Source organism: Bidens hawaiensis, unplaced genomic scaffold (genome assembly GCF_021521415.1).
Source record: "Bidens hawaiensis isolate Kalapana, Puna unplaced genomic scaffold, B.hawaiensis_p1.1 tig00036673_1, whole genome shotgun sequence".
In the NCBI taxonomy this organism is placed as follows: domain Eukaryota; kingdom Viridiplantae; phylum Streptophyta; class Magnoliopsida; order Asterales; family Asteraceae; genus Bidens; species Bidens hawaiensis.
The window spans coordinates 84,902-108,390 of NW_027496390.1; the positions used below are offsets into that span (position 1 = coordinate 84,902).

Sequence of the window (23,489 nt, forward strand, 5' to 3'; positions counted from 1 at the left end):
CATAGATTCAAACTAGAAGGTTTACTCATATATTCCTAATCGTTTTCCCCATATTGATAGCTTAGTTACCATTTACTGAAAAGCATAACGCCGACTAAAAATAGTTGGTGAGATAGTGAGTTTAAGACACAAGTAAACAATTCCTTTCACTATATCAAGCATGTGAAATTACAATGAGCCCATAGCCAAACCCTGACTTCATTGTACGACCCAAAACTTTGTCTTATTATGTAACATTAATAATGGATAATATGCATTCATTTGACAACAAAGTTGGCACAACCAAGTAACCAACCATCAAAGGGGTGCCATCTCAAATAGTACTATTCATGTATTCCACGGCTTAATTCCAAGTTATATGATCATGTAATTGTGGGGAGTTAAATGTGATAGTATTCCCAACTCATTTCATATACATTAATATTCACGAACAAGTGCATAAGTATAACATGTTTCCCGCAAAAAAAAATAATAATAATAATAAAATAAAAATAAAATAAAAATTATGTAAAAGTGGGCACACGAGAACTCACTTGTTAACAAAGTTGTTTGGTCATGATTCTTAAAGGTGTTTGCAACAGGTTGTATTCTACTCGAGTCCTACAATGTGTCTTGTCACCATTCTAGTTTGCAAAAATATGCATGTATGATGATGACCAAAATGATGATTTTCCAAGCTGATGTCGTATGGTATTCAGCTTACAAAAAGGTCATGCAGAAATGCTTGTTGTACGATTAAGGTTATAGTGTTTTCATGTGGTTGGAGTTGTGTTCGTAAAAGAGTTAATAGTGTCATCTATCTTTGAAAATCGACTAGCATAGATTAGAAGTGGTTCGGTTATTCAGTTTTGAAATTAGGTTATGAAGAAACACTAAGTGACCCCGGGCAGATTATGGATAATCTGGGGGCTAGATAATGTTTCCCACGAAGGTTAGGTCTAGCAGAGTAAGTTGTACTTTAGGGAACCTGCAAAACAGACACCGTAAGCTCGTCACTGAGAAGGGGGGGGTTCCTCCTTGTGACCACCCTCCGGCGTGAGAATCAGTCTATATTGCTCTTTGAATATAAAAGTATATGAATACTATTAGAGCAATTATCAAGTAAGTTATACGAGATAGTAGATGATCTTACCATTCCAAGATATTGGAGTATTTATAGCCGAAGGTAGGTTTTCTAGAAGGTACAGCCGGCTGAATAGTATTCCTGTTCAACCAACAGTGGATTACGCACAGGCCATACTGGTTGGTGGGTAGGTTACAGCCAACAGTAATAAAGTCGGCTGCACTATTCCACCAACTGTAGACCATGCACGTCCCACTGACTGTGGATTGTACGCAGGCCATGCTGGTTGGTGAATAGGTTACGGCCAACAGTAATACTATTCCACCAACTGTAGGCTGCGCCTGCTCCACAGTGAGGGTTGGTGAGTAGGCAGCGGCTAATAGTGACAAACAGTACTAGAGGGTGCTCCTCCTCGCACTGTTGTCGGTGAGCTGTCACCCTGTGATTGGCTCATGGGCTGTTCTGGTCAGATCGTCTGTCCTATCCATACCTTGGTAGGTATGGTACAAAAGATCTTTCAGAATCAGACTGGCTCATTTGGGCGGGATTGTTCCCGCCTTGCTCATGCCTTCATGTGACTGCTGAAGTAGCTAGTCTTGTACGTGTAGCCCTGCTGTCTGCGGGTAGCCTTCCCTGATGGCTTGTATCCGCAACTGCGGGAACAGGCGGGGTACTTCACCATTGGGAGGCTTTCCCTGCGTGTACAGCTTGCGTACTGCGCGTAAGATTCTATGAGCATGGTGGGTCCTGCGGGAGCAGATGGCCTTTGCGCAGACAACCCTGTTCAAGGTGAGTCTTGCGGGACCAACTGGTCTCTGCTGGGACCTACCTCTTCAAGTCCCCCCAGTCCAATGTTCTTCTCATGCGTGTTTAATAAAGTGAGGTGAACTTTTGGACTTAAGCAAAGGGTTTTGAAAAGGGTTTTGTAAGGTTTTCCATGGGAAGTCCTTGTCACTTGCAGAAATGCCCGAGTTTCCTGCTTGGTCTTTGGGTATGATGCGGGTAGGTCTGTAACCTCCTCGCAAGTCAGGAGCATTGAGTCCCAGTTGTATGTATTTTCCATGAGGTTTTGGTAGTTTCGAACATAGTGATCAATTATGTTAAGACCACCAATTCCATCTTGGAGCTTCAAACAACGTAGTTCTCGACGCTCCCGCTATGCGGGGATGTTATTTCCGTTTCCGCAAGCATTGCCCAGAAGATCCTTCTTGGTTTCAATTCCCAGCGGGGCGCTAGGTATGTGAAGGGTTTTGCCTTAACACTGTACCTGCGCTCGTCTTACGGTTACTTTACTTCCAAGGTATTCCTGGCGTTAATTCCCTGCGGGTGCTAGGTATGTGAAGGATTTTGCCTTTACACTGTACCCGCACCCGTCTTATAGTTACTTGGTTGCCGAGGAATACTTGGCTTCAATTCCCTGCGGGTGCTAGGTATGTGAAGGGTTTCGCCTTAACACTGTACCCGCATCCGTCTTATGGTTACTTGTTTGCCAAGGTTTTCTTGGCTTCAATTCCCTGCGGGTGCTAGGTGTGTGAAGGGTTTCGCCTTAACACTGTACCCGCATCCGTCTTACGGTTACTTGTTTGCCAAGGTAAGGGGGGATTTTCCCGCTTACTTTTTAATATTTTCGAATTTTGAATTTTGAAATTCGAAGAGTTGGTGAAAAGATAAGAACAGTCCAAACCTCTGAAACGTCGCGCGACAGTTTCTTCTGACTGTGTCAGGACGTGCAGGAAGTTATGGTGACGTGACAGAACATGGTCATTCCAGTCGCTTTTTCAGGCGCGTGGGCGTGATTTTTCTGGCGCGTGGCCGCGAAATTACTGGCACACGTCCTTTCAACAGCTGTTGCCAGCCTGCTTTTTGCCACGTGTCATAGTTTCATTGCACCTTTGATTTCTCTCTCCTCCGCATTAAATTCACCGCATTAATTGCGATTACTATATAAAGGGGAAGAGAGTTATCTGTAATTCACACTTTCACCTTTCTTCTTCTTCTCAAGTAATTTCCGGCAAATTTTTCTGTTCAGTAAAGCCTTACTCTGAAATCTTTTTCTTTTTTCCACCATGTCTTCTCATGATACTGATGATCAGAAGACTGCTGGCGAATGCCAGTGTTCTCTTCCTGTCGATCTGTACCAGTATATCGTCAGGAAGTTCATGCTCGAGTCTCTCGAGCCTGAGTTTCCTGAACCCCACCATACTGTGTACGATGCCCCTAGTGGCAAGATCGGGGTTTATGCTGCATTCTTTGTCTACGGAAACCTTAGGTTTCCGTTGACAAAGTTTGTGTACCGTGTCCTGGAGAGGCACGGTGTGCACCTGACAGAGGTGCACCCCATGGCCATTGCCAAGGTCCGGCACTTTGAGTGGGTGTGCCGGATACTGGGCCTTGAGCCCTTTGTTGACCGTCTGATGACCTTCTACACTTGGAGGTGCATCCAGGGGTGGTACACTCTTACAACCCGTATAAAGGGTTTAAAGATTTGTACCACCGAGCGGAGTCTTCGCTCATGGAGAAGAGAGTTCTTCTTCATATCCGCTCGCGCCGTCCCCATCGCCATGAAGTTTAAGAATGGCCAGGCGCTTCCGAACCTTCCCGCCCTTAACTACGAGGAGGCGGAATGGTTTTCGAAGATATCCCGGGTCCAGTCCCCGGTTTTCCGTTTTCCGGAGTCGGCGATGGTGATGCTGGGGATGAGCCGGGTGTGGAAGGCGTCGAATGCGGATAAGGTTCCGATCGTCCTTGAATATGGTTCGAACTCTACCCCTTATGGTATGTCTTGTTTCTTTTTTGCTGACTACGATTTTTTCTAACTTTCTTGTTGATTTCAGAGGGTAACGATCTTCAGTCGCTCCTGAATCCGCGGGAGGAAGATGGTCCTGCGCGGATGGGTACTCGTGCTCTGGACGAGAACGAGTTGCCCATCCTCGAGCAGACTGCGGGTCGGTTTGTGGAGGTTTACCCGCCAGGCCAAGAGATCCTGAGCCACCGTCGGCCAGGTAAGCCTATCTTCTACCCTGAACCTCTCAAAGCTGTGCCTGCTGCTGGAGTTCATGACATTTCTTCTTCTGAGGAATCCGCAGAAGGTCCTCCACTGGTGCGGAAGAGAAAGGCTGCCGTCGCGAAGGGCAAGGAGAAGGTGGCCTCTACGGCCGACCCGGTAGTCCTATCTGACTCGGAGTCAGATAATGCAGAGGTGGCGGGGAAGCCCGGTGGTGAAGAGACCACCGCTCCGGAGGCTGCAGGTGTCACCTCCGAGGAGGCAGCGGCAACGACGGTTACCGGTGGCAAGAGGCCGGCTCCATCGGGTTCGCCCCCGCTCGTCCGTGCGTTCAAGCTCAAGAAACCCCGTAAGTACCCCCCATAATTCTTGTCTAGATTTGTTGTTTAAAATAAATTTTTCTAACACTTTTGCTTGTGTAGGTGTGGATGTTGACGCATTCCAGGGTGGAGTTGGAGCAAGTATTCCCCCGCCAATGACGGTAGGCTCGGTCAGCCTTCCCGAGGCATCGACCCAGGCGTCTACGCCTGCTTCCGCTGGTTCCAGCCTTCCTGAGGCTGTTCCAGCTGAGGTGTCTCCGCCGGCCGTGAGTGCAATTTTTACAGCATCTTTCACGGAGCCGGCGGTTACTGTTGCTGAGGAGGTGGCGCCAACCATGGCTACCACAGCGGCTGCCACTATACCTGCGCCACCGGCACCGACGGCCGGACCTTCAGGTATGCGCCAGGCTTCCCGCCGATCTATGCCACCTTCCCGTCTGCCTGACCTGTTGGATGGATTTCCTTTAGGTTCAGGTGATGGGTTTGGCGGCTATCGGCCTGTTATTGACCCTACAGGTACGTAGGGTTCTTTTTCCTTTACATATTTTTATCATCTTTTCCTAACTGCCTTTGTTTCTTTTGCAGTGTCGGATTCCAATGAAGTGTATGTTCCAAGATGGAACATACGCCGAGGAACAACCCTTCGCACCCCTGTGGAGTGCGTGGACTGGGCTCGCCACGCTGCTCCTCATGGTGCGTTGGGGGAAGCCATGGCTAGCTACCAAGAGGGTAGGCTAACCAATGAGCTTCGGGTTCTCCAGGCCCGAACGCAGCCCCGCGTCGAGCTGCTTTGTCGTGAAAACGACAAGTTAAAAGCAGCTCGCGCCAAAGATATATCTGAAGCGCGGGCTCTTCGGGAGGAGAACCGGCAGTTGGCCGCTGCCGCAGCCGAGAAGGAGAAGGCATTCAAGGCCCTTGAGGTTGAAGTCCAGGCGCGACTCGAGGCCCGCTCCAAGGCTGCCCAAGCTGTGAATGAACAGCTTCGGCTGGCCAAGGAGACTGCGCGAAACTCAACTGAGAGGGCTGCCAAGGCTGAAGCTGTTGCTGAGCCACTTCGCGAAGAGAATGAGCAGCTTAAATGCAAATTAAAGGCTCTTCAGCATGCTCATGACGCCTTGGCAATGGAAGATGCCAAGAAGCTGCAGGAGATCCTTGACCAGAGGGGGGTGCTTGACCGTACTGAAAGGAAACTCAAAAGCGTCGAAGAAGCTGCCGCCAAGGAAGTTCAACTTGCCAACCTTGATAAAAGCGGAGCCGAACGTGCTTGTAAAGAAAGTCAAGCTACCCTCCAATGGTTGCTTCGAGAAGCGTTGCCTCAGGTATCCTCTTTTTCTTTACGCTTTCTGCTCGTAATTAGAAAATGTTCTAAGTATTCTTTTGTAGGTTGTGCGTCAGGTCCTCTCAGAGACCTCTTACGACGATGCAATGAGCGCAGCCCTCAACGCTTCTCATGAGGATGGGCAGAAGACTGGCTTCCTGCTTGGTCTAGGGTTTGCTGAGAGAGGCTTTCCGCCCTCCAACTTCCCTTTATTCAATGTTAATACTGAAGCTGCTTATGACCAAGCTGTGAATCAGTATGCTGCCTTCCCGCATCCAGTGGTGGAGAAGGTGAATGAAGTCGCTGCTGCTGATGATGGGCTAAACATCCTTAAGGCTTTCCTTGGGCAGCCGCGCTCTGATGGTGCTGGCCCAAGCGGAGGTGGCCCTGAAGCCTGATCCTGAAGATCCCTTCCCGCTGCTAGGATAGACTTTGCTTTGTATAGATTTCTTTTAGGCGGGTAGTTACCCAGCCCTTCTTGTAATTGATTGTGAAATATTAATCTCTTTGCGTATAAGATTGTTATTTCCTTGGGTTCTTTGCTTTATAAACTTATGACTTGCATACTTAGTTTAAATTAGCAATTTCCCAAGTGCTTAGAATAAGAACCTTTGAACGTGGTTGATAATGGGTTAAAGTTTCGCCTCCTCCTTCGTGATTGTGCGGGTAAAACCGTCACTTGCACTTGGTAGGATGGCTAATCTTTACCCTTTATCTGACCTGCGTGTAGGTTTTTCAAAATTTCTAAGGCATTAAGTTAAACCTTTGAACGTGGTTGATAATGGACTAAAGTTTTCGCTCCCTCTTTCGTGATTGTGCGGGTGTAACCGTCACTTGCACTTACTAGGATGGCTTTAACTTTAGACCTATATCTGACCTGCGTGTAGGTTTTTCTTGTCCTTTTTTTAAGTGTTCATAAGTTAACCTTATAACGTGGTAGACGGTAAGTTAAGTTTGGCTTCCTTGTTCGTGATTGTGCGGGTAAGACCGTCACTTGCACTTCCAAGGATGGCTAAACTTTACCTACATCTGACCTGCGTGTAGGTTTTCCTTAGGAACTTTTTTAACATTTTGGCGTTGTGTTTATGCGGGTATTGCCGCCTTCCACACGCAACTACTTCTTCCCGTAAGGGAAGTTCATAGGTTACAAGCTATCAATACATCGTGAAAGGAGAATCATTTCCATTAGAAGTGGCTCTAGGCCTTTTCTTTACAAGTTGGAATTGATCTACATATAACATTTGCGTAATTGAGCTCCATTCCATGTTCTAGGGATGGGAGTGCCATCGAGCCTTTCGAGCCGGTACGCGCCCTTTCCCAGAACTTCTTTGATGATGTATGGCCCTTCCCAAATCGGGGCCAACTTTCCTGGGCGTTGTTGGTTCGAAGCCTCGTTGTTACGCAGTATGTAGTCTCCTTCCTTGAAGTTGCAGAGTTTTACCCGCGTGTTGTAGTACTTTTGCATTTGTCGTTTGTAGTTTTCTTCACGCACGGCGGCTAAGTCTCTGCGCTCTTCGGTTAGCATAAGGTCTAACCGTCTTTCCGCATCATTGTCTTCTGGTTGGATTAAGACCCTTGGTGAGGGTAAACCGATTTCGACTGGGATCATGGCTTCAGTGCCATAAGTGAGACTGAACGGGGTTTCTCCCGTACTGGTCTTCTTCAGCGTTCTGTTTGCCCAAAGGACATGCGGAAGCTCGTCCACCCAGCCGGATCTGTGTTCCAAGAGTCTTTTCTTGATGCCTTCGACGATGCTCTTGTTTGCTCTTTCTACCTCACCGTTACCTTGCGGGTGTGCCACTGAGGTAAAGGTGTGGGTGATTTGAAGTTCTTTCAGCCACTGCTGTAGCTTCTTGTCAGCAAAGTTGGTGCCATTGTCGCTTACCAAATTCTGTGGAAGTCCAAAACGACAAATAATAAATTCCCAAATAAATTTTTTGATATGCTTTGCGGTTGTTTGGGCTAAAGGTTTCGCTTCTATCCATTTGGTGAAGTAGTCAATGGCCACCACTAGGAACTGAACATTCCCAGCTGCTGTTGGAAATGGGCCTGTCACGTCAATGGCCCACTTCTGAAATGGCCATGAGGAAGTGACAGGAACAAGTTCATTTTTCGGGCGATGCGTGTTGGGTGCGTAAAGCTGACAAGATCTGCATTTTCTGATGTATGCCAACGCGTCCATATGCATACCCGGCCAGAAGTATCCCGCGTTGTTTAGCTTGGCTACCACAGCGCGGGGGCCTGCGTGTACTCCACAGATGCCTTCGTGAACCTCCCTTAGGAGGTAGTCAGCATCTTGGTTGTCCACGCATCTTAACAATGGGCCAAGAAAGTTACGTCTGTAAAGGGTGTCATTGACCAGCTGATAATTCAGTGCTTTACAGCGTAGTTTTCTTGCCTGTGACTTCGACTCTGGTAACGTTCCTGCTTCAAGGTATTTTATTATTGGGGTCATCCATGTTTCTGTACCGGTTTGGATGACACAAATTTCCTTGTGCGGGACTGATGGTGTTTCGAGGAGTTCCACGCGGATGTCCTTACCCAAGTGGGTGAAGGCCAGTGATGCAAGCTTGCTTAACGCATCCGCAGATTTGTTTTCGCTGCGCTTGACATGTATCACTTTACAATCATTAAAATCGCGCATGATGGCTTTGGCCTGGGCAAGGTACAGGGCCATTGTGTCATTTACAGCCGTGTACGTCCCGTTTATTTGGTTTGCCACTAGCATGGAATCTACATGGGCTTCCAAATTTTTTACACCCATTTTACGCGCAATCCTCAATCCGGCCAGGAATGCTTCATATTCAGCTTCGTTATTCGTACTTGGGAAATCTAGCCGAATAGCATAAGTATATTCCTGGCCTGCTGGGTTTGTTAATTTTAACCCTGCGCCTGAACCCTCGTTACTAGCTGCTCCATCAGTATAGAGTCGCCAGACCTCATCGATTTCGTGTGCTGGGGAGGGTTGAACCTCCTCCTGGCACTCTTTCTCCCGCGCAGCGGGGACTTCGGCAATAAAATCAGCCAGGACCTGGCCTTTAATGGCTGGTCTCGGCTTGTATTGAATCGCATATTCTCCCAATTCAATTGCCCATTTGGCTAGGCGTCCCGATAACTCGGGTTTGCCTAGAACATTTGAGAGTTTGAAGTTGGTGAGAATAGTGATTGGGTGACCCTGGAAATATCGTCTCAACCTGCGTGAAGCGTGTATAAGTGCCAAGACCAGTTTTTCCAGGGTAGAGTACCGGGTTTCCGCGTCTGCCAGCACGCGGCTAACATAATAGATTGGCATCTGGATGCCTTTTTCGTTCTACAAGCAGGACTGCCCCGGTTGCTCTATCTGTTGCGGAGAGGTATAGGATTAACTCCTCTCCCGCTTGTGGTGCTGTGAGTGTTGGGAGTTCGATCAGGCGTGATCGAATCTCCTGGAAAGCTGCTTCCGCTTCTGGTGTCCAGCGGAAGTGCGTTTTCTTTAAACAATTTCTTAGTGTTGACACAAAAGGGAACGACCTATCCGCATGGTTTGCCAAAAAGCGGTTAAGCGCGACTAGTCGTCCATTAAGTGTTTGAGCCTGTTTTATGGTGGTAGGTGATTCCATTTTGACAATGGCTTCGACCTTTTCAGGGTTCGCTCTGAAGCCATCTTTAGTAATAATGACCCCTAAGAACTTCCCTTCTTCCACCCCAAATGAACACTTGCTCGGGTTGAGCTTCATGTTTATCTTTCTGAGCGTGTTGAAAGTTTCCTCAATGTCTTTCAACATCGTCTCTGGCTCGGGGCTTTTGATGACCAAATCATCCATATAGACTTCCAAGTTTCTCCCAATTTGGGCGTGAAACTCTTTGTCCATTAGTCGTTGGTACGTGGACCCCCGCGTTCTTAAGTCCGAACGGCATCATTTTATAACAAAATGTGCCATCGGGCGTCCGAAAGGCGGTTTTGTCCTGGTCATCCACAGCCATGTGGATTTGATGGTACCCCTTATACGCATCCAAGAAGCATTTAAGGCGAAATGGTGCCACCGAATCCACCTTGAGATCAATTTCTGGCAACGGATAACAATCTTTGGGGCATGCTTTATTCAAATCTTTGAAATCTATGCACATGCGCCATTGTTTGTTATTCTTCGGTACCATTACGGGATTTGCAACCCATGTTTGATATTTGCTAACGCGCACGATGCCCGCATCAAGGAGTTCCTTGACTTGGGTTCTGCACGCGTTGGTTTGCTCGGGCCCCATTACTCTGCGCTTTTGTACGATCGGCGTTACGGCCGGATCGCATTTGAGCTTATGCTCTGCCTTTCCCCGGGGTACACCAGTCATGTCGGCTGGTGTCCACGCGAAGATGTCTGCGTTTCGCTGCAGTAAGCGCTTGAGTAAGGTGCGTGTTGGATCAACAATTGTCGGGCCAATGGTAACGGCCTGATCGGGATATTTCCCATTGAATGCCCACTGTTCAGGCTCAGTGATGGTTTGTTTGGCCATCTTCGGTTTGGGTTTAGAGGAGACAGATGCGATGCATACCTGGGGAATGCCCGTGATCATCGCTACGCCTTCAGTTGTTGGCCATCCCATCATGCCGTGGACTGAGGATACCACAGCGTTGAATCTTGCCATCCCGTCTCTCCCGAATAGGATGTCATACGTATGATGTGGTTTTTTCATCACAACAAAATCCACATCCTCCGTGCGTGAATAATTCCCATCAGTGAGAGTGACGGGGAAAGATAGGATGCCCAAGGGAGTGTTCATGCTGCCGTCAAACCCTTCCATTGAAGCGTAGACCGTCTCCAGGCGTTCCTTGTCTTCATCATCGAGCTTGTCGAAGAACTGCCTGTACATCACTGTCGACGATGCGCCATTGTCAACGAGGGTGCGGGAGGTGATGTAGTGCCCCAGCTGGCTTTTAATGACAATGGGGCCTTCTTTGTTTGGGCCTCCCGGCACTCGCGGGAAGCGCACTTCTGCTTCCTTCCATGCGCATGGTTCGGTCATTGGTCTCTTTCTTCCTCTGACCTTACCATGGACCATGTTGATGCTAATGTCGACGGGCTTCCGTCCGTTACCCCTGTACCTGTTGTCGTTCCTTCCTCCCTTCTTGATAGATGCCACGAGGTGTGCGAGCCTCCCATCCTTGACGAATGTCTCGACGATGTCCCTCAAGGATGTGCACTCCTCAGTGCTATGGCCCTTTGTCCCATGGAAGTCACAAGACTTGCTTTGATCCGCATTGGGTTTCTGTCGGATCACTGGAGCTTTTGGCCATGGCAGTTTTTCCGTGGCAAATATCTCCGTGACGCTCTTGGTGAGTGGCGTCCAGCGGTTTTTTTTCGGTTCAAAGGGTGCGTTTTGTCCCTTCCGCCAACCAGAGGGCGAGAGCTTGAGGGGGCGTCAAAGTTTATCCTTGACTGCCAAATACCTTGCCGCCTCTTTTTGTTTAGCCGGGCGGTTCTTACATTATTCTCCCTTGTCCTCTGCGTGTAGAGGTTTGTATTGTGGGGGAGATCTCTTCCCAGCTGTTTCTCTGTTTCGGCAAAGCGCTTGGCTGCCGTCATTATGGCATCCCACGTGGATGGCATACCGTCTTTACCCGTCAGAGTGCGGATGAGTTCTGGGTATTCAGCGCCCTGAATGAAAGCGGCGCGAACGAGGTCTTCACTGATATTGCCCAGACTCACCTTCTTGGAGTTGAAGCGGGTGATGAAGTCTAGTAAGGATTCATCCTCTTCTCTGACACAGTTGAGGATCGTCCACTGCTCCTCAGTGTGTTTCCTCTGTTGACTAAACTGTTGACTGAACTTGTTCTGGAAGTCTGCCCAGTCATAAATGTGGTGGACCGGTAAACGGTCGAACCATGCTCTGGCTGCTCCTACCAGAGTCATCTGGAACATGTAGCACCACGTGGGTTCCGTCCAGTTACTGACGGTTGCCCCCGCAATGAACCTGTTCAGATGGTCATCTGGGTCGGATAGACCATCGTATGTGCCAACGTTGGACATTTGTTTGGCACTCCTCGGGGCGATTGCTTCTGCAATGTCCCTTGCAAATTTTGACCTTCCTGCGTTTGTAGCAGTAGGTCTAAAGGCCTTGGAGAAGTCGCGAGAGCTTTTTTCCGTGACTGGTTGGAATGCTTCCCCAAAGTTCCTTTTTGGCTGGGGATCCGTTTCCTTACGCTTCCCTTTCGCCCTATGGCGAGGGTTCGCGTCGGTGTCGGAGTCTTCCCCCTCGCCGTCTGAGTACTCGTACTCACTACTCATGTTGAGGTGCTGGCGAGTACTACCGAATTCCTCAGCTTGTTGGACTGAACGCAAGCGTTCGTCCAACTCAGCCTGAAATTCTCTTTGACGTGCCTCGGCCCATGCCTTCACTTGATCAAGTGTTTGGCGAGGGGCTCGAGGTCGTTTTTCCAGCTGGGCATCAGTGAATCCCAGTGGAATATTTACTCCACTTGCCCCTACATGAGTGACTGGGGTAGTGTTCGTAAAATGTACTTCACTTGCCCCAGCTTGGGTGGCTGGGGTAGTGTTTGTAAACATTGTGTTGCCGGTGTTAACCCCAGTGGCTGGGGTTGTGGTTACCGGAATTTCTCTAGTCATCTTGGAAGTTTTGAAAAACTGGAGAAAGATGTAGTTCTAGCTTTATGCACGGATGGCGCCAATGAAGAAACACTAAGTGACCCCGGGCAGATTATGGATAATCTGGGGGCTAGATAATGTTTCCCACGAAGGTTAGGTCTAGCAGAGTAAGTTGTACTTTAGGGAACCTGCAAAACAGACACCGTAAGCTCGTCACTGAGAAGGGGGGGGTTCCTCCTTGTGACCACCCTCCGGCGTGAGAATCAGTCTATATTGCTCTTTGAATATAAAAGTATATGAATACTATTAGAGCAATTATCAAGTAAGTTATACGAGATAGTAGATGATCTTACCATTCCAAGATATTGGAGTATTTATAGCCGAAGGTAGGTTTTCTAGAAGGTACAGCCGGCTGAATAGTATTCCTGTTCAACCAACAGTGGATTACGCACAGGCCATACTGGTTGGTGGGTAGGTTACAGCCAACAGTAATAAAGTCGGCTGCACTATTCCACCAACTGTAGACCATGCACGTCCCACTGACTGTGGATTGTACGCAGGCCATGCTGGTTGGTGAATAGGTTACGGCCAACAGTAATACTATTCCACCAACTGTAGGCTGCGCCTGCTCCACAGTGAGGGTTGGTGAGTAGGCAGCGGCTAATAGTGACAAACAGTACTAGAGGGTGCTCCTCCTCGCACTGTTGTCGGTGAGCTGTCACCCTGTGATTGGCTCATGGGCTGTTCTGGTCAGATCGTCTGTCCTATCCATACCTTGGTAGGTATGGTACAAAAGATCTTTCAGAATCAGACTGGCTCATTTGGGCGGGATTGTTCCCGCCTTGCTCATGCCTTCATGTGACTGCTGAAGTAGCTAGTCTTGTACGTGTAGCCCTGCTGTCTGCGGGTAGCCTTCCCTGATGGCTTGTATCCGCAACTGCGGGAACAGGCGGGGTACTTCACCATTGGGAGGCTTTCCCTGCGTGTACAGCTTGCGTACTGCGCGTAAGATTCTATGAGCATGGTGGGTCCTGCGGGAGCAGATGGCCTTTGCGCAGACAACCCTGTTCAAGGTGAGTCTTGCGGGACCAACTGGTCTCTGCTGGGACCTACCTCTTCAGGTTAGTTCAATTGTTGGTTGATAATTGAAAACGTAAGAAAAGAATGACTTGAGTTGGAGTTTAAAATTTTATTTCAGTTGAATTTATAGTTAACAAGAACACGAAAAAGTTGAATGAGTTTCATCAAATCTTTTAGCTTAGGTTGATGAACATTTTAAACGCTCATTCTATAACATACTAATACTGTGTTGTTTTGTTTTGTTTATTTGACCAAGTCATACGTATTGAGTATGGCCTCTTTCACGTCTCTGTCCAAGCTTCGCCACTATTACCATAAGTTCGAAAAAAAGCTAGCCTCGCCGCTAAGGTTGTAAACGAACCGGACGTCCTTCCGGCAAGAAGTTCGTTTATGTTTGGCCGTTTAATAAACGAATCGGACATGAACAAAAGACTTTTGTTCGGTAAGCTTAACAAAAGAACACAAACAGAGACCGCGCTTGTCCAGTAGTGTTCGTGAAAGTCCGGTAATGATTATACTTTTTGAAATTAATATGTAATCGTTTATGTCTGTTTGTTCATTAGTTTATGTTAGTGTTCATTTGTCCATCAATGTCTGTGTATTCATTTGTTCATTAGTGTTTGTTAATGTTCACTTGTCCCTTTACAATATTAACGAACATTCACAAACGGTCAATTCCTTAATGGAGAAACAAGAACATGAATTTTCGTTTGATAGAATGTTCGTGAACGATTCGTTTGTTAATAAAAGATTAACAGACGAACACGAAAATTGAATTTCTAAAAGCAAACCACAGGTAGGCAAAAATAAGTGCTCGTGGAACCAGATAAACCATGGCCACCGTTACCTCACTCCTCCTCACCTCTCCAACCACCACCACCGTCACCTTCACCGGCTTCCGGCAACTGAACCTCAAACCCAAAACCCTCCGTCGATCCACACCCAAAATGTCAACCAATAATAATAACACATCCCCATCACCATCACCAACTCAATTCATCACCTCCATCACCAAACTCATCTGGGGCAAATCACTCCCACCCCAACTCCTCATCTCCACCGTCCGCTCCACCTGGCACTCCGTCTGGCTCTTAATGATGTCACAGCTCGCCCCATCCGACCCATCCGGATCCTACACCCGACCCATCTCCCAATTCCGCAACCCAGACCCGACCCAACTCAACCCAACCACCCTCCACCTCTACGCAGCACTCCCATGCCCCTGGGCCCACCGCACCCTCATTGTCCGGGCCTTAAAAGGCCTCCAAGACACAATACCCGTCTCAATTGCGTCTCCGGGGTTAGACGGGTCATGGGAGTTCAAGGATCAGGGGGATATACTTATCCCGGTTAAGGATAAGCTTATCCCGACTCGAGATAAGGTTAACGGGGTGAAAATGGTGAGGGAGGTTTATAAACGGCGTTCGGGAGGGTACGATGGGAGGTGTACCGTTCCTATGCTGTGGGATGTGGATAGGAATGAGGTTGTATGTAATGAGAGTTATGATATTATTGAACTGTTGAATTCCGGGTTTAATCGGGTGGCAAAGAATCCTGATTCGGATCTTTCTCCGCCCGAGCTTAAGAGTCAGATTGAGGAGTGGAATCGGATTATATATCCAAGTATTAATAATGGCGTTTACAGGTAATATGTTTTATAAAATTTTATGATATTTAGTTTTTAATTTGCATAGTAAGTGTTGTTAAGTATAGAATTGTCAAGGTGTGTTTGGATTTGCGGTTTGAGAATGATCATGTGCTATTGGAATATTAGGGCCTTAGGGATGTGATAGAGTTGAGCCCGAACTCAGTTCATGAGTAGTTTTAGTTTTCATATGGGGGTGTATACAAGCCAAGTTGGCTCGTGAGCCACTCGACATCAGCTCCGTTAAAAGCTCGAATCTAGCCGAGCTTAAATGAGCACGAGGCTTAAAATAAGCTTGTTTAAGAAACGAGCGTAAGCCTCATTTATCGGGCTTGAACAAGCCTTTTATTATATAACTTTTATTTAGTGATTAAATATATATTTTGTATAATGCTGTTATATGTAAAATTATGATGAAAATAACTAAACAATATACAAATGTTATATAAAAATATATATAAATAACAAAAAATATGTATAAATACCTAATGTATAGTAAACTTGCAGAGCCTAATTCAAGCTTCAGCTCAAGCTGTCGTAAGTCAAAACGAGCGGAGCTCTGGCTCGGATCGAGCGTGACATGTTTATTATGTGTTAATTTATTTATATATTTTTATAATTGTTTTTATATATTTGTAACGTTAATTTTATATATAACATATTTGCTGTTTAGTTATTTTTATCATAATTTTATATATAATTATAATAATTATTATGTACATATATTTAATATGTTAAACAAAAGTTATATAAATAGTAGGCTCGTGAGCTTAAAGTGAAGCTCTGGCTCGATCTCGTTTATTAAACTAGCTTATTACAGGGTGAGCTTTAGTTAAGGTTGCAGGACGGGTAGCTTTTAATCATATAAGAATATAAGATTGGAAGTGTGCTTTCAAAGTAATTGAGTGAGATTTAGATAATGATGTGCAGGTGCGGGTTTGCACAAAGTCAGGAAGCGTATGACACGGCTGTAAACGAGCTGTTTAGTGCTTTAAACATGATCAATGATCATTTAAGAGGTTCACGGTACTTATGTGGAGATAAGCTTACGCTAGCAGATGTGTGTTTATTTACCACTTTGATTCGGTTTGATCTTGTATATAATGTCATGTTTAAATGTACAAAGAAGAAGGTCGTTGAATATCAAAATCTTCATGGTTACATGCGCGATATCTATCAGGTACACGCTTATTCCATTTTTTTATAAGTAATTAGCGTGTCAAATACGATATTAAAAAAATTTATAAGTTCAGTGTTATCTATTCTTTGAATAATAATATATATACATGTAAAGAATAAGATGGTTGTAGTGAAGTAATGTTTATTACTTGAAGGTGTGAATAATACAAAGGGGGAACCACCTATATATACACAAGTAAAACCCTAACTACAACCCATAAAGGGCCCATGGGCTTTAGCAAACTACATGGGCTAAAACCCTAATTAAAACAACTAGCAATACATTTAACACTCCTCCTCAAGTTGGAGCATAGATGTTAATCATGCCCAACTTGTTACAAATGAAATCTATCTGAGCTTTCCGGAGCGGTTTAGTTAGAATGTCTGCAAGCTGAAAGTTTGTCTTCACATGAACCGGTTGAATGGATGGAGGATCAGTTTGTGTGCCTACTACTCGATCTCTGATAAGGTGGCAGTCGACCTCAATATGTTTTGTCCTTTCATGAAATACTTGATTCTTGGCTATGTGAATGGCTGATTGATTATCACAGTATAACCTCATCAAGTCATTAGAAACAACCCTGAGTTCTATGAGAAGACGACGTACCCATGTCATCTCTGATGTTACATCTGCCATGGCTTTATACTCCGATTCGGCACTCGACCGGGAAACCGTGTGTTGCTTCTTACTCTTCCATGATACAAGATTTCCTCCAACAAACACACAATATCCGGTGGTAGATCGTCGAGAAATCGGACAACCTGCCCAATCTGCATCTGAGAACCCTGATATCCGACCATCTCCTTCTTCCGTGAAGGCACCCACACGACAATGACCCTGATCAGAGTATAATATACCCAAACCAGGTGAGGTCTTAAGATATCTTAAGACACGAAGGGCAGCATCCCAGTGACCGGTGTATGGTGCAGCCATAAATTGGCTCAGAACACTGACAGTAAAGGAGATATCCGGTCGTGTGACGGTTAAATAATTAAGTTTACCAACCAATCGTCTGTATCGCTCAGGATCTTTCATTGGATCTCCTTCCTTTGGGAGGAGTTTCTTTGTAGGAAGCATTGGGGTATCAACAGGTTTACAACCTAGTAAGCCACATTCGGTCAACATATCAAGGACATACTTTCGTTGGGAGAGAAGTATTCCTTGTGGAGAGCGAGATACTTCTATGCCAAGAAAATACCTCAATCGACCTAAGTCGCTGACCTGAAACTGAGACTGAAGAAACTGCTTTAGTTCGGTGATCCCGACCTCGTCATCACCTGTGATTATAATGTCATCCACATAAACAACTATGATAATCCTTTCCTTTCTGGTGTCTAAAGAAGACAGAGTGATCGTAGGCACTCCGAGTCATCCCAAACTGTCCCATAACACTAGAGAATCGACCAAACCATGCCCTGGGAGACCGTTTAAGACCATATAGAGAACGACGTAGTCTGCAAACTTTCGAGGCCTCCTCCTCAACAACGAACCCTGGTGGCTGCTCCATATATACCTCCTCCTCAAGAACACCATTAAGAAAGGCGTTCTTGACATCAAGCTGGTGGAGCGGCCAATGATTAATGGCAGCAAGAGCGATACAAATACGGACAAATGGCATCTTAGCAACTGGCGAGAAGGTCTCATCATAATCAATGCCATATGTCTGAGAATACCCTTTTGCGACCAACCGAGCCTTTAAGCGGTGTAAGGAGCCGTCTGGGTGTAGTTTAACTGTAAACACCCAACGACAACCAACAATACGCTTCCCTTTAGGAAGTGTTTCAAGATCCCATGTATGATTGGACTTTAGAGCCCCAATTTCATCTTCCATAGCCTGTCGCCATCCTGGGTGAGCGAGAGCGCTCGTCACATTTTTGGGAATCGGGTAGAACTCAAGGGTAGGTGTACGCATGAGATTCAGAAGATAGGTGGGTGTAGGCAACATGGTCCTGAATCGGGTAACGAGTGCATTTCCGGGGTTCTTTGCGAAAAGAAATAGGTATATCGGGTAGTGGTGCACCAGGAGGATCATAAACGGGTGTATCAGGGGTAGTGTCTGGATCGGGTAAGGATGTATCAGTGAGAGGTGTAGATTGTTCGGATGCAGACGGAAGATCTGAGGAGATCTCAGGGTTGCGGTCTGGATGTGAATCAAGTGTGTCTGATATTTGACCCTTACCTCGCCTAGCATATGTGAAAAGTAGTGGCGGAGGTTCAGTCGGTGGGTCAGAATTAGCAGATATAGGATCTGTAGAGGGAATCGACACAGGAATGGTGGGGAGGAAGGGAGATGTGGGTATATCGAGGTCAGGAAACAGGTCAGAAACAGGAGTGGAACACTCGGGAAAGTAAGGATACTCATGAAAGGTGACATCAGCACTAGTAAAGTATCGGTGAAGTGATGGGCTATAGCACCGATACCCTTTTTGAACCCGTGAGTAACCAAGGAAGACACAACGAATGGCTCGGGGATCAAGTTTGATGGTTTTCGGACGATGGTCATGAACATAGGCGACGCAACCAAAAACTTTAGGTGCGAGAGGAAATGGATCATCGTTGGGAAATAGTACAGAAAACGGTGTTTTACCATGAAGAACGGGCGTGGGCATGCGGTTAATCAGATATGTGGCAGTGAGAACGGCATCTCCCCAAAAACGATGAGGAACACGTGACTGGATCATGATTGTGCGAGCAACATCCAATATGTGACGATTTTTGCGTTCGGACACACCATTTTGTTGAGATGTATACGCACACGATGACTCATGAATAATGCCGTTGGTTTTTAAGTATGAAGAAAAGTCGGTGGAAAAGTATTCTTTAGCATTATCAGATCGTAAAGTTTTAATGGTGGTGTTAAATTGGTTTTGAACATAAGCATTAAATTCTCGAAATATGGAAAATACCTCACTACGAGATTTCATCAAATAAACCCAAGTAGTGCGAGAATAGTCATCAATAAAGATAATAAAATATTCAAAACCCAACGTAGATTTGATAGGGCAAGGACCCCATACGTCAGAATGCAACAGTTCAAAACAAGAACTGACTCGATTAGGCACCCTAGGGGGATAGGGACGCCTGGTATGTTTACCAAGTTGACACGACTCACAATGAAAATTAAAAGAGGAAAGTGGTAAATCTGGTCGCATTTGCCTTAGAACCGCTGTAGAGGGATGACCTAACCGACAGTGAGCCTCCTTGACAGCGGAATCACATAAGTTTGCTACAGGATGCGAAAACGGGGATATACGATAGAGACCTCCTGATTCAAAACCAGTACCAATTACCCGGTTTGTTCCTAGTTCATGAAAAACGCAGTAAGTTGGGTAAAAGGTCACAGAACAGTTGTTTTGTTTGGTAATCTGACTCACTGAACAAAGACTGGTAGGAAATTTAGGAACAAATAGGATAGAAGACAATTTTAGGTTTTCCGAGTTGCTGATGGATCCTATGCCGAGAACGGGACATGAAGATCCATCGGCAAGACGTACCGGTGCATGAGAAACATTTTGAAGACTAGAAAAAATACCCCGATTCCCAGTCATGTGATGTGTTGCTCCAGAATCGATTACCCACGATGAGTCGAGGCTAGAAAACTTACCCAGATGTGCTGAGTTGGTTTGAGGAGGATTCAACTGGGAGGCAAGAAACCGTTGAATCAGATCATACTCCTCCTTAGTAAATGTATACGTGTGTTTTTCGTTTCTCATGGTAGATTCCGGCAGTGAACAATAACTTCCGGCAGCGAACAGTAACTCGTCGTGAACAGTAAATCCGGCGTGAACAGTGACAGTACTCCGAAAGTGGCTGGCTGGACGGGTTTGAAACAAATCCGGAAACCGGTGCTGGGGTTTGTTTCAGATCTGGTGGCTTAGGTGCTTGAACAAACTCGAACACAATAACCGAGACAGACGGAAAAAGAAAAGGTTGTTATATCAGAAAACTAACAACACAGGAAGCTTCGGAAGTAAAAAACAACAGATCTGGAAAAAATCCGGTGACCGGAAACCCAGTCACGCGCCCACACGCGCCGGCGCGTGGGAGACAGTGACGGCGACTGGGCGGCGCGTGGCGGCGCGTCAGCTGGCGGCGATTTTTTGACGGACGATGTTTCGGAGGTTGCTGGTTACGATGGTGGCGGCGGTGATGGTAGGAGGTGTCTCGAAAAAAGATTTCGTGACAAAACAGTGGGTATAACGAGGTTAAAGCTCGTTTCAGATCTGGTAGCGGGCGGGTCAGTCTATGGTTCGGATCAGATGGCGGCTAGGGTTTGGATCGAGAGCCGTAGCTCTGATACCATGTAAAGAATAAGATGGTTGTAGTGAAGTAATGTTTATTACTTGAAGGTGTGAATAATACAAAGGGAGAACCACCTATATATACCCAAGTAAAACCCTAACTACAAACCATAAAGGGCCCATGGGCTTTAGCAAACTACATGGGCTAAAACCCTAATTAAAACAACTAGCAATACATTTAACAATACACACACATATGTGATTGTTGGTGCTTGCTTTATTGGATGGCCTTGTATCATCGGTGAATTCCAACTATGTGTTTGCAAACAGTCATTACGATTGAAATACCAGATTATTCGGTACTTCAATGGTTATGACTGTCGGCAAAGACGAAGTTGAATCCACCAACGGTGCTAGACCCAGTCATCGCATTGTCTTTATACTGAAAATTTTCAGCACTCTCTGTGTCTCTATCTAGCCTTAAGTTTAAGTTGAAATATGTAAGCGACTTTAGTATATGCAGTTCAGCTAGCTTATTAGTAGCCATGCAATTGAATTACAAAACAAGAACTTAAAGATAAGGTGTTAAGGGTATCTTTGTGCTTCTAGTGACATTTATCATTAGTAAGAGATTTTAATCTATCCACGGGAAACAAGACGTTTTTTTGAACCCAATCACAGTTTTTCTCTTAAATTGTATCCCCTTTTTGCCTACGATCTTGTTGTGATTTTCACGTCATTCGGTTTATTTTTCTAAATTTTCATGGAGTTTCTTGGGCACAACTAGATATTTGGCTACTGTTAAAAGGATGATTAATTTGAACCCTTTTCAAATTAACCCATTATGATCCGAACCTATTTTGGCCAAAACCTGTTATGACCATTTTTTAAAATCCATTCTGACCAACACCCTTGCCTTAGTGAAAACTTTATTTCCATACCTTCAGTTTTTCATAATGTATCATTTTTGGTTCTTTGATTATTTGATTTTAAATTTTGTATGATCGAAATGACCTCCTTTCAAACTCAACTCATCAAGGTTTTAACCCATATTGAAGGATCAATAATGTCACCCTATAAGCTTCTAATCTAATTAATAAGCTTGTAGGGGCACGCTCGTTACAGATGAGGGTGCAAACGAGCCGAGCCCGGATCCAGGCTTGTTTTAGCTCACGAAAGCTCAAGCTTGGCTCGTGAGTTGTTTTTCAAGCTTGAGCTCAGCTTGGCTCGTTTATTAGTTATTGATTAATTTATATATAGTTTTAATTATATTTTTTTATATATAATATAAATTATATTTTACCTTTTTGTTATTTTGTTCATAGTTTTATATATACTAAATATTGTTACACCAATATATATTTAATACATTAAATAAAAGTCAATTAATCTAATATTAGCGGAGAACCACACAAAAAAATATTTTTTGCTTCAAATGTGACACATAAGGCGATTTAGCGATTATACCTAACTCCAATTATAAGCCTATAAAAGGCGATTGCAGTGGTATTTTTAAATTTCCTTACGCCTTTGTATATAACTTTTGTTGGTGAAATAAAATGCATTTAAAGCACAAATATGACATTTGTGCATTTGTTTTGGTTGGTACAGATTCCACATGTTGCGGAGACATGCAATCTTGATGCAATGATGGACGGTTACTACAAGTTCTTGTTTCCATTGAATCCAGGCAACATTCGACCAGTCATGCCTTCCGCTTCTGCCCATGAATCCCTCTTACAGAGTCACAATAGGGAATCTCTTTCATCCTCTCAACCAAATGTACAGATTCTTGTTTCATAGTATGTACATTAGTGTATGTATGTATGTATGTCATGGTTGCCAAATTTTAAAGTATATTAGTGTATACATAACTTGTGGTTTATACCATACAAAGGTAATATATAGATGTGATTGTTTTATTATTTAGGCTTGGCCCATTTAGAGATCTATTTCTAAAGCTTGAGTTAGGTTTGGAAGTAGTTTTCCAAGGTCGAGCTTGGCTAGGTTCAGCTGGATAGTTATTTTATTTATGTACATATATTTGTGTGTATATTCAAAGTCAAGATTGACATGCGAAGCTAATGCTCAAGCACCTTTATTAAATGACCTCTAATATTAGCTCGAGCTCGTTTAATCCCGTCTCAGTTCGAACTTTTAGCGAGGCGTATTTCAAGCAGCCTACTACCAATTTGGATCTTTTACAGGATTGAAAAGATCTTCAAACATGATGGGAATACCTGAAATCCGAGACTGGGTTTTGGAATGGGTGTCATAATTCCTCTCACTCTATATCTTTAGACGCGTTTTGAATTAGTGAGACTAGCCGTTCTAAACTTCATGCATTAAATGTAAAGTTAAAATATGAAATCATTCATACATTAAAAGTTAGATACACGAATAAAGTGAAAATTACATTGAATTTTGTTAGCTGAAGCTATGTTATGTTATTCTTTAAGAACAAAATCAGGTGATAAAGACTTAAAAAATCTTGTGACTCCAGGTCACTCGAAACCACTTGGTTCGTGAACGAGCCAAACACAGCCGTTGTAAAGTTGATCGTTGGGTAACCTATGCCAACCACGGTCCTTTTTTCTAAAGGCAACAGTTTTACCATAACCAAATCAGAAATGGTAAGACGTTTATTTATTTCTTTATCCTTTAATGCGTTGCAAAGCGTGAATGATATTATATATGTTTTTTTGCAATTTTTTATGTTAAAACATTTTACCCGTTTTTCTAAAACGGGTTTTATATTGTTTTCATAGTTTTTGTCTATAGATTCAAATGCTTTAGAATCTAGACTTAAAAACCTTTTTCTTTTTTTGGAAATATCTCTTTTGGTCGTTAAAAAAAGAATACGGTTTTAGGAAAAATCTCTACCGCCGTCATAATAATAAAAATCTAAAATCAAGGAACCGTCCATCAATCAATCCAAGGGTCAGGATTTAATTGGTAATGACTCAGTAGCAGATCTCATCTTCATCACTTCACTCTGTTAAACCCTGCAACTTTCTCAGCAGCCAGCCACCATCACAATCAATAATACCAATATCATAT

The 23,489-nt window shown here is 44.8% G+C and overlaps 1 protein-coding gene across 1 annotated transcript; it reads left to right on the forward strand.

Annotated features, from left to right (window-relative positions):
* The first annotated feature begins 14,142 nt into the window (after positions 1-14,142).
* On the forward strand, positions 14,143-22,354 carry LOC143588651 (uncharacterized). The gene is made up of 3 exons (XM_077069605.1): positions 14,143-15,008; positions 15,939-16,188; positions 22,041-22,354. Exons 1-3 carry the CDS (start codon positions 14,197-14,199, stop codon positions 22,230-22,232), a joined length of 1,254 nt encoding a protein of 417 aa, XP_076925720.1. The 5' UTR covers positions 14,143-14,196; the 3' UTR covers positions 22,233-22,354.
* Positions 22,355-23,489: the final 1,135 nt, after the last annotated feature.